Raw genomic sequence first — 12,568 nt, forward strand, 5'->3', positions numbered from 1 at the left:
ATAGATGATATCATTCTCTAATGTGTATTGTTCACATATCTTTAATAATTTTTTAAACCTGCAATATATGGACTTATCAATAACATATCATCAGCAAAACTAAAATTGTTAAGAAACAATACATTTAGTGGCAGACATAACCCAACATGACACTGACCCAGTATATGATTTAACTCATCTATGTATATATTAAATAACAAAGGGGAAAGAACACCTCCCTGCCTCACCCCACTGGTTACATGGAAAGCACTGGATATTACACTTTCCCAGTGCACATAAAAAAACTGTTTGCCAAACAAGTTAACTAAAGTATGAACTATGTAGACAAGTATTTGAATAACAAGTAACTTTTTAAAGAGTGTCCAATGACTGGCCCTATCAAATGCCTTACTAGCATCTAAAAAGTATGCAAACACTGGGGTGCCATGTTCTACATAATAGCTGACAGTTTCCTTAAAGGCATATAGGCATAAATCTGTTGAATGTTGCTTTTTGAAACCAAACTGATTATCGGAGATTGTAACTTCACAACTCTGCAGTATGATGAATTCAAATAGTTTTGCAATAATTGTCATAAGAGCTGCAGGTCTGTAGTTATTTTTATCCGCCATGTTACCAATTTTGCTTTTTAGTAGCAGTACAATTGTAACGTTTGTGAAATCATCTGGAACAAAGTTATGTACAAACATACAATTAAATAAAATCATCAATAGCACATGAAGTCTAGTATCTGAAAATTTAAAATGTTCCACATATAAAAAATCTGATCCTGGGCATTTACCTCCTTTTTGCCTTGTTATTGCATGTTTAATGTTGTGTTTAGATAATTTGAAAAGAGATAATTGTAAGGATTATTCATTGGAATTACAAAGTGCTCACTGAATAATAACATTATTCTTGGACTACTGTGGATTATTCACAGCAGCTCTGGACAATGCCATTGTGATACATACATTCAAGGATCTGAAATTCTCTTGGAATATTTTATTCTTCTGGACCTGAACAGAACTTTTTAGGATTAGTTTGGATTCAATCCATAATAATGTAAGTTCCTTTAACATTTTCATTGTATAACTTTGATAATTAAATTATTTGTCAAGTTTTACAAAATTTATTGGTTTTGCTTCTTTCTGTTATTTAGTTTATGACCACAGATTGTAACAGCCAGAACTGGATTAACCCAAAAATTTTCATTCAACTGGCAATCTTCCACTTTGTAAAAGATATTTTTCAAAGTTAGTTTCCAAGTATGCTAAAATAAAGATCATAACAAAACAACAAAAAGGTGTCCAAACAATGTAATAGGCAATAATGCCATACAATTTTGCCTCAACATGGCGAAGACCAAACCTGACCTAGGTTTCCTGAATGATAAATCTCACAAGTATACAGACACACAATGAATCAGCAGAATCGCCATCTGTTCAATTGATAGCTGATGTAACTCCACCTCCTTATTTGTATAACAACTTAGGTAACATTCTTCATTGATGGAAACATTTTCATCAAAAGTACATTTAAATATTAGTATATGTTGAAAATTTCATAAAAACTGGCTGATAAATTCTTAAGTTATGACAATGTGAATTTAAATGATCATGAGAAGCCAGAAGAAAAAGTTTCAGCCCAACTGTTATTACACAACACTGTACTCATACTGTGCCAGTGTTATAACACAACACTGTACTCATACCATGCCAGTGTTATTACACAACACTGTACTCATACCATGCCAGTGTTATTACACAACACTGTACTCATACCATGCCAGTGTTATTACACAACACTGTACTCATACCATGCCAGTGTTATTACACAACACTGTACTCATACCATGCCAGTGTTATTACACAACACTGTACTCATACCGTGCCAGTGTTATTACACAACACTGTACTCATACCTGGCCAGTGTTATTACACAACACTGTACTCATACCTTGCCAGTGTTATTACACAACACTGTACTCATACCATGTCAGTGATAAGTGTTATTATACAACACTGTACTCATACCTGGCCAGTGTTATTACCCAACACTGTACTTATACCATGCCAGTGTTATTACACAACACTGTACTCATACCTTGCCAGTGTTATTACACAACACTGTACTCATACCTTGCCAGTAATAAGTGTTATTACACAACACTGTACTCATACCATGTCAGTGTTATTACACAACACTGTACTCATACCGTGCCAGTGTTATTACACAACACTGTACTCATACCTTGCCAGTAATAACAGTGTTATTACACAACACTGTACTCATACCATGTCAGTGATAAGTGTTATTATACAACACTGTACCCATACCTTGCCAGTGATAACAGTGGTAAGAATGCCATTATTAGTTGCACTATATTAATGTCATACTAACAAGTGGGTTGAGTCAGTCTTCCATCAATTTCAAACTTGACATTAATGGGTAGGTCTTGTGACTAGAGTCACACAAAATTGTATTAAACCTAATTGACTTATTATTAGTATACCTAATGAGATTTGAGACTCATTTAGCAAATTCAATCAAATGTAACAAGTATAATTGGCAATGGGAGATGTGTTTACAAAAATTAGATATTGTTTAATATTCAATAAACAAAATGGGTTGGAAAAAAATGTTATAGTTCTGAACCATAATCTCTATGATTAAAATACTGGTGGTAACAAAAAGATTCCTAGTTTTAAAACAATATTTTTTTACCAACTTTGGCTATCTAGGCAGATTAAAATTGGCAAATGAAGATAGATTTACCCGTAAGAAGCTCTCGTTGTACTGGAACACCCTGAGGTAATCGGATCCGATGACGTGTGACATCGTTGAATGTTGGATCTGAGATGCATAGTGTTGTGGCTGTTCTGTATGACTTCAGTGTAGGAACAGCTGAAAACATAAGCTGATGAGTATCACATATCAATGTATGCAAAATGTTATGCTAACTGGTACAAAGATGGCAAAGTAATCCAAATTCAAACTACAATAAAGATGATGGGACATCATTTATACAATAACACCACCAGTTCTTGATGGTAAATCCAGCCTCCATTTTTAAACAATTTTAGCGAAGGGTACTTTGATCTGATAATGAGTCCATTTCTTATTTTTTCCCATATTTATCTGACTGGCTCTCTATCATTCCAAGAAAGAAATACTTTAATAACAATCTGAAACTCATGCTTGTTTTATGACATTAGATGCAATTAAGTGAAGCCTCCACTGAAATGTCTACTTGATAACCAGATAAATAACGTAAAAATACAGAAAAATTGAAGATTTGTAAAGCATTCCATCAGTCCTGAAAATTAGTCACTTATTATGACATCACAAGAACATTTTTTTCAAAAAGCTTGCATGAAAATATACCAATTTAAGGTGCCACATAATGCATGTCTGTAACTATGAGCTAGGTCATATGAAAATCAACATTATATAAATTTGGGAGTAATCAAAGCTTACAGTTACTGATGTTACAAAACACAATGTTAATAAAATGGTTTTGCTCTTAACAGGGTATTATTCAAAACTAAGATTTCATTTCTTGCATGTATGCCCAGTTGAAGAAATATGCTCTTTGAAAAGAGGGTCATTTTTAGAACAGTAGCCAATTTTGTATAGTGCAAACTTATTGTCTTGCTTGCTTAATGTGTACTGAGAAGCAAAGAAATTCTTGAAAGTCTCTCTGCTGAAAATACCCTTCTTGCTGGATTAGGATGTACAACAGGTCTGACAGCAATCTTTGTCTTGATGGATCAGGATATAGAATAGGCCTGATGGCAATCCTCAGGATATATAATAGGCCTGACAGAAATCCTTGTCTTGATGGATCAGGATATAGAATAAGCCTGATGGCAATCCTCAGGATGTAGAAATAGGCCTGATGGCAATCCTCAGGATGTAGAATAGGCCTGACAGCAATCCTTGTCTTGATGGATCAGGATATAGAATAGGCCTGACGGCAATCCTCAGGATGTAGAATAGGCCTGACAGCAATCCACGTCTTGATGGATCAGGATATAGAATAGGCCTGATGGCAATCCTCAGGATGTAGAATAGGCCTGACAGCAATCCTTGTCTTGATGGACCAGGATATAGAATAGGCCTGATGGCAATCCTCAGGATATAGAATAGTCCTGACAGCAATCCTTGTCTTGATGGATCAGGATATAGAATAGGCCTGACGGCAATCCCCACGAAGTAGAATAGGCCTGACAGCAATCCTTGTCTTGATCGATCAGGATATAGAATAGGCCTGACGGCAATCCTCAGTATGCAGAAAAGGCCTGACAGCAATCCTTATCTTGATGGATCAGGATATAGAATAGGCCTGACTGCAATCCTCTTGCTGCATCAGGATTTACAACAGATCTGACAGCAATCCTTGTCTTGCTGGATCAGGATATTGAATAGGCCTGATGGCAATCCTCAGGATATTGAATAGGCCTGAAAGAAATCCTTGTCTTGATGGATCAGAATATAGAATAGGCCCAATGGCAATCCTCAGGATATAGAATAGGCCTGACAGAAATCTTTGTCTTGATGGATCAGGATATAAAATAGGCCTGATGGCAATCCTCACGATATATAATAGACCTGACAGCAATTCACATCTTGATGGATCAGGATATAGAATAGGCCTGATGGCAATCCTCACGATATAGAATAGGCCTGATGGCAATCCTCAGGATATAGAATTGGCCTGATGGCAATCCTCAGGATATTGAATAGGCCTGATGGCAATCATCAGGATATAGAATAGGCCTGACAGCAACCCTTGTCTTGATGGATCAGGATATAGAATAGGCCTGATGGCAATCCTCAGGATATAGAATAGTCCTGACAGCAATCCTTGTCTTGATGGATCAGGATATAGAATAGGCCTGATGGCAATCCCCACGAAGTAGAATAGGCCTGACAGCAATCCTCGTCTTGATCGATCAGGATATAGAATAGGCCTGACGGCAATCCTCAGTATGCAGAAAAGGCCTGACAGCAATCCTTATCTTGATGGATCAGGATATAGAATAGGCCTGACTGTAATCCTCTTGCTGCATCAGGATTTACAACAGATCTGACAGCAATCCTTGTCTTGCTGGATCAGGATATTGAATAGGCCTGATGGCAATCCTCAGGATATTGAATAGGCCTGAAAGAAATCCTTGTCTTGATGGATCAGAATATAGAATAGGCCCAATGGCAATCCTCAGGATATAGAATAGGCCTGACAGAAATCCTTGTCTTGATGGATCAGGATATAAAATAGGCCTGATGGCAATCCTCACGATATATAATAGACCTGACAGCAATTCACATCTTGATGGATCAGGATATAGAATAGGCCTGATGGCAATCCTCACAATATAGAATAGGCCTGATGGCAATCCTCAGGATATAGAATTGGCCTGATGGCAATCCTCAGGATATTGAATAGGCCTGATGGCAATCATCAGGATATAGAATAGGCCTGACAGCAACCCTTGTCTTGATGGATCAGGATATAGAATAGGCCTGATGGCAATCCTCAGGATATAGAATAGGCCTGACAGCAATCCATGTTTTGATGGATCAGGATATAGAATAGGCCTGATGGCAATCCTCTTGCTGCATCAGTATTTACAATAGATCTGACAGCAATCCTTGTCTTGCTGGATCAGGATATTGAATAGGCCTGATGGTAATCCTCAGGAATTAGAATAGGCCTGATGGCAATCCTCAGGATGTAGAATAGGTAATGATGCTAATCACTTCATGTTGGATGAGGATGTGCAACAGGCCTGCTGGCAATTCCCTTCTTGCTGGATCAGGATGTATAATAAGGCTGCCTCTCTCCCTTGCATATCATAGGAGGTAACTAATGAGAAAAGTTGTTTGCCATGGGATGCATTCCATGATCTAAACTGAGAATGTCTTGGATGTTTTGAAGAGTGCAGCTTAAACAAAAAAAACTGACCTCGTAGTTTTAAGGATTTTGCTCCTTTTGCATTTATGTTTTTCTGTATGCCTTTTTTGCCTTTATGTATGTTCTGTATGCCATTTTGGGGAGTTTCTGAAACATCTGAACCTTTCATCTTTTGTGACATGATGCATGTTTACTTTTGGCTGGATGAGCCTTTCTTCCTGGATACTTTGACAGGCCCTTGACCATTTTTGCTACCTGGATATTTTGGAAGGCCCTTGACCATTTCTGCTACCTGGATATATTGGCAGGCCCTTGACCATTTTTGCTACCTGGATATTTTGGAAGGCCCTTGACCATTTTTGCTACCTGGATATATTGGTAGGCCCTTGACCATTTTTGTTACCTAGATTTTGTTTAGTGCTATACTGCCAGGAATAAGATTATGAAACAATTAGCAGATGATTATCAGCACTAATGCTTCACTCAAAATTGATTTATTTTGTTTTGTTGCTATTAACGGCACTATTAACACATTACTGCCTGTATCATTCTGAGGAAATGGGAGCTAAGTGCCTTTCCTGAGGTGCTAAGCGCCTTTCCCACGGACATATCGAGGAAGCTAATCCTAGCTGGCCCTGGTGAGTAGTGACCATTCAACCCTTTAGATTATGAGTCCAATGTTTAAAAAACTGAGCTAACATGGTCACATCAGTAAGAACTGTATTTTGCAACAGTTTTGTAGGAGAAAATAAAGGAAACCTTTAATTTCAACATTCATAATTAATTGATCTTATCACCAAGAAGGAATTTATTCATTAACATCTTTATCACTGCATGACCTTGACCTCTGACCCCAAAATTAATAGGCTTCATTTTAATGTGCAAGTTATTCAGAAACCATTTTTCTTCTTCAGTCACATATACCTTGACTTTCATTTGATCTTTTATCCCATAATAAAAAGCTTTAATGTGTACAGAACTATTATTATTGTACAGACACCATTTTCTTCTATAAGTAAAGTGACCATGACCATTAAGGTTTTGACATCTAAATCACTAGGCTTTCTTCCCATCCCACATGAAGCTATTCCAAAACTTGTCTAGGTATGTGATGTAGAACTAATGTTATACTGTGTGCAAAACCATTCTTCCTCTTTCAGTCACAGAGACTGACCACTTAGAATTTGAAACCAAAACAACATGCTTTTTCCATAGTCTGAGTGCAAGCTATTCATGATGTTTGGCATAGGTCTGTGATATAGAATTCATGTTCTTGTGCTGAAGCCATATTTCTTTCTTTCTGGCACTGTGACCTTGGCTTCAGCCTTTTGGCAACAGAATCAATAGGCTTCTTTCTTTCTGGCACTGTGACCTTGGCCTTGGATTTTTGACCTCAGAATCAATAGGATTCTTTCTTTGCAAAAGTGCAAGTTATCCACAAAGTCTGGCTGGCCAAAATATGTGGTGTAGAATTTAATATTATCAGGCAGAAAAGGAAAACTTAAACTGACAGTTGGATAGACCAACAGATAGGGTCACAGCATATAAAACTCTGCTAAATGGATGGCATATAAAAACAAAGGAGCTATAGAAATTAAAATTTCATTCTAAAAATGTCCTATCTATAAGTACAGATTTAAGTATATGGTTCTATAAAACAAAATTTTGCTAAGTATGAAAAACATTCCAATTATCTCAAGAGCTTGGCAATAAAGATGATCTTCTATTTTTGTTTAAAATTCTGTATTTTGTAAGTACTAAGTTACAGACAAATACTGAAATGTTAAAGTAATGAAATATTGGTTACTCACCATGTTTAATGACAGGACCATCTGGGGAATTAGACTGTACCTGGGCTGGGAAGTAATACTGTACAAAACAGTCTGCCTCCCCCCAGATCATGTTTTCAAACCGACTCAAACCACGAATCCCCTCCACAACCACCTCAAATATGTGCTCCACTGAAAAATATGGTGAATTTCTTAAAATAATGTTACAAATCTTGTTTTTTATGTGGGGGTGGGGGTGGTGAAAGAAGACATATATATTTGTGGCAATACTATACCCAAGTGGTACCTTCAAATTCATATCCCAATAATTAACAGATATTAAATATTTAAAAACAGGCAGCTTTATTTCATAACAAAACTTCACAGGCATTTTCTTTCAAAGCTTAATTTTTTTTACTGTACCATCAGTAACAATGAATAAACAGAAGCAAGATGGTATGAAACTTTACTTGATGACAGTTTAGTGGTAATCTTGTGGAAATCAGTTAAAACCATTTCATAAAAAGGACAGTACAAATGAGAAGAAACTTTACTTTTGTCTATGAATTTTAACAAGCTATTTGCATATGATCTAATTCTGACTAAAATCCAGATTGAAATTTCATATCAAACCAATTATTAGCAAGATGCCTTATAAATGCACCAAATTATGAATGTAAAGTACAATCCAGCATACTTTACATAATGTATTTCCTAGTATTGACAAATGGTTCTATTTCTGGGCCTCATATTTTTTTTTATTCTACAGGCATTTAAATGTGTAAAACTGACCTAGATGAGCTGAGGAACTGATTCTTTAAACTAAGTTTTGGGAATAAAATCTCATTTTGCGCACTTACCAAAGTGATCTGTACCAATTTGGATGGGTAAGGTGTCACTCTTGATTCCCAGATCCTGCCTAGAAGACAAACAGAAATTAAAAGAAATTATATGACACAACCGCTCTCCTGTTTTCTATAGATGACCTTGTTAGAGTCATAGGGAGTGTACAGATGACCATGCTGGAGAGTTTGAGGTAGTGTAAAGATGACCCTGCTGGAGAGTCATAGGTAGTGTACACATGACCCTGCTGGAGGGACTGAGGGAGTGTATAGATGGAAGAATATAAAAAGGCAGTCCTTACTGGTTGTACATCCCAAGTATGACAGCTATGAATGTTATTGGAAATTCACAAAACATCATTGGCAAAATAAGCTGTGACACAAAAGATGCCACTGTTTTTGCTTCTACTATAATGGGTAGATGTAATCAACAATTTAAAATAAATGGGTAATCAATTGGAATGACATGAAAATATTATAATTATTTTCCCATGAGCATGAGAGAGAGAGAGAGAGAGAGAGAGAGAGAGAGAGAGAGAGAGAAAGAGAGAGAGAGAGAATATCCTTTCCAAACTGCATAGCAATGTATAAATGTTTCAATATCAGAATCAGCTGATGAGTATCTCTGGATTAGTGCATTAGGACTCATTTCATATATAGGACTGTGTCAACTTGATTAGTACATTGGGACTTACTCCTTATCTAGCACTGTGTCAGCCTGATTAGTGTATTGGTACTTAGTCCTTATCTAGCACTGTATCAACTGGACTAGTGTATTGGGACTTAGTTCCTATTAGGATTGTGTCAATTAGATTAGTGTATTATTACTTAGTCCTTATCTAACACTGTATCAACTGGATTAGTGCATTGAAACTTAGTCATTATGGAGCACAGTGTCAACTGAATAGTGCACTGGGATTTAGTCCCCATCATACACTGTGTCAACTAGATTAATGCCCTGGAACTTAGTTCCTATCTAGGACTGTTTCAACTGAATAAGTACATTGGGACTTATTTCCTATCTAGGATTGTGTCAACTGGACTAGTGCTTTGGGACTTGGTTCCTATCTAGGACTGTTTCAACTGGATTAGTGCACTGGGACTTAGTCCCTATCTAGCACTGTGCCAACTGGATTAGTGCTTTGGGACTTGGTTCCTATCTAGAACTGTTTCAACTGGATTAGTACATTGGGACTAAGTCCCTATCTAGCACTGTGTCAAATGGATTAGTGCGTTGGGACTTGGTTCCTATCTAGGACTGTGTCAACTGGATTAGTACACTGAGACTTAGTTCCTATCTAGCACTGTGTCAAATGGATTAGTGCTTTGGGACTTGGTTCCTATCTAGGACTGTGTCAACTGGATTAGTGCATTGGGACTTAGTCCCTATCTAGCACTGGGTCAACTGGATTAGTGCTTTGGGACTTGGTTCCTATCTAGGACTGTGTCAACTGGATTAGTACACTGGGACTTAGTTCCTATCTAGCACTGTGTCAAATGGATTAGTGCTTTGGGACTTGGTTCCTATCTAGGACTGTGTCAACTGGATTAGTACACTGAAACTTAGTTCCTATCTAGCACTGTGTCAAATGGATTAGTGCTTTGGGACTTGGTTCCTATCTAGCACTGTGTCAAATGGATTAGTGCTTTGGGACTTGGTTCCTATCTAGGACTGTGTCAACTGGATTAGTACACTGAAACTTAGTTCCTATCTAGCACTGTGTCAAATGGATTACTGCTTTGGGACTTGGTTCCTATCTAGGACTGTGTCAACTGGATTAGTACACTGAGACTTAGTTCCTATCTAGCACTGCGTCAAATGGATTAGTGCTTTGGGACTTGGTTCCTATACAGGATTGTGTCAACTGGATCCAATTGTTGACATTTTTGGTTTGAAATGACAGAATAATAAGTAAAATTGATAATGATCTGACTCAAAATGTCCTTCCATGGTCACTGTTAAATTATCTGTGTAGGTTTGAAATCTAGTGAAAATTATGGTGCTTTATGGAAGAATTTTATTTGTAGATCTTGGACTCAATAATACAATAAAATGGGGAAATTAAACAGAATACATCAAAATGTATACACCTGTATGAGTTGCTTCTTTCCATCATTAAATTTACTTGTATTCATTCATTTATTTTAAAGGTGGATAATTTTGAATTTTTCTATTCTTTCTCTTACAGTCACATAATCATACATGAACACAAATATATAAATCCAAACACAACAACAAAAATTCTATTTTCTAATAACTATAGCTGATGCTATTAGAAACAGGTCTATTTTACTTGTCTGATTGCTATTTCAGGAGGCATAATTATTGCATGAATTTCCTCCTGTTTGCTATTCCTTTTTTTCAAAATAAATTTTTAAAGATTTGCTTTCAATCTTTATCAAATGTTATGTCTATTTAATTTGTTTGGCATTTCTTAATGATTGTGTTATGTATATCTGCATTTTGTACTTGACTTTGTCCAAAATTAAGTTCATAGTGTACCTGATCAGTAACATTTATTTTGTAAACAAGATAATATATATTTAATATTTCTCTATCATTATAGATTAAATATTAAATTCATTATCAGTGGAGGTAGATATGTTTATTTGGGACTCGGTCCATGGCGTGATATTTCTATGGCATGATATTTCCACTTGGAATCCTACCAAAATTTGTTGACAACTTTGAACCTTTTAGAGAAGAGATGGAACTACATCCTTTCTCTATTATTGTGTCTTAGATGTTTACATAATGTCATTTACTCATATTTGCCATAACATTTGAAGCAGTATCAGTTTTATTGTGTTTTTAGTTTGGGTGGATTTAATTATTCAAATTATTATTCAATGGAATTACAAAGTGTATAATACTATTCTTGGACTGGAATAGTAATTTGGAATTATAGTGAATTCAGACAAGAACATTTTGGATTATATTATTATGATAGATAAAAGACTGTTAGAACATCATTACACTCAGGGATATTGATACGATAGCACATAAGAGGCTACAGACACATCAACAAATTCAAAATTGGAATTTATCTGGAATACCACTGGAACTCAACTGGAACTTTATGTATTAGAACTTGTGATAGAACTCTCAGGACTATTTGGGTCTTAATTCACAATACTGTTAAGTTCTTTTTAAACTTTTACTTTGTATTCTAAGGAAATAAATTATTTGTTGAATTATAATTTTTTATAGTTTTCACTCTTTTCTGTTACTTAATTTAAGGTCATAAGGTCATAACACAAAGCATATCTTGCCCTGACAAGTAAGGATATTACACTGAAAATTAAGGATGCTGTGCTGACAGTTAAGGATATTAGTGGGAAAGTTTCATTATATGCATATTGGAGTAAATAAAAGTGGCATCATTTTGTCTTCCACAATATTTCTCCCATGATGTTTGCACATTTCTGATAAGCTAAAATTATTTCTGAGGTTTCTGACTAACGACCACATAGAAAAACTGAAAACTTAACAAAGATTTTCAAATGACCTTGACCTTGCCTGTGGGTCAGAATGAGGGTAAGCATGCATTAAAATGAAGGACTGAACTGCTTGATTCTATACTATGATCCAGGGCTAATGATCACACAGTAAAACTTTAACCGCAGGAGTAATGTGAATGTCACATTATACACCTACCCAGATGATTAACTGCCGAGAAACCAATTTTTCTTTCAAAGTGACCTTGGCATTTGCCCTTTCGACCCCAAAATTGATACACTTATTATTTATCTTAAATACAAACCATACACAAAGTCTGGGTCAGATCTAGAGTGTAGAAGTAATGTTACTATATGTAAATATAATTTTTCATCTTTTAGCAATCTTGACCTTTCACCACGAAATAAATAGTATTCTTTTTACCGCACGTGCAAGCCAGAGTTTGGTTGAAAGTACTTTCTGTAGAACTAATGCTATTGTGTGGCAACTGTTTTTTAATAGTTGCACTCAGCGTGACATTGACTCCAAAATCAACAGGATTGTTCCTTTCATCAAGTACAAGCCAGGACAAAGTTTGGTAACCACAGTTGATGAGAGC

General features: G+C 36.1%; 1 protein-coding gene across 1 annotated transcript in view; it reads right to left on the reverse strand.

Moving 5' to 3' along the window:
- Positions 1 to 12,568, reverse strand: part of LOC149800411 (C2 domain-containing protein 3-like) — a 132,578-nt gene that overhangs the window by 54,874 nt on the left and 65,136 nt on the right. The window contains exons 23-25 of the mRNA XM_089960050.1: positions 8,529 to 8,587; positions 7,711 to 7,860; positions 2,758 to 2,886 (exon numbers count right to left, since the gene is read on the reverse strand). Coding sequence (XP_089816176.1) covers positions 2,758 to 2,886; positions 7,711 to 7,860; positions 8,529 to 8,587 — 338 coding nt within the window. The remainder of the gene's footprint in view (positions 1 to 2,757; positions 2,887 to 7,710; positions 7,861 to 8,528; positions 8,588 to 12,568) is intronic.

The sequence above is a fragment of the Sinohyriopsis cumingii genome, chromosome 5 (assembly GCF_028554795.1).
Source record: "Sinohyriopsis cumingii isolate HCF-2022 chromosome 5, ASM2855479v2, whole genome shotgun sequence".
Taxonomy (NCBI): Eukaryota; Metazoa; Mollusca; class Bivalvia; order Unionida; family Unionidae; genus Sinohyriopsis; species Sinohyriopsis cumingii.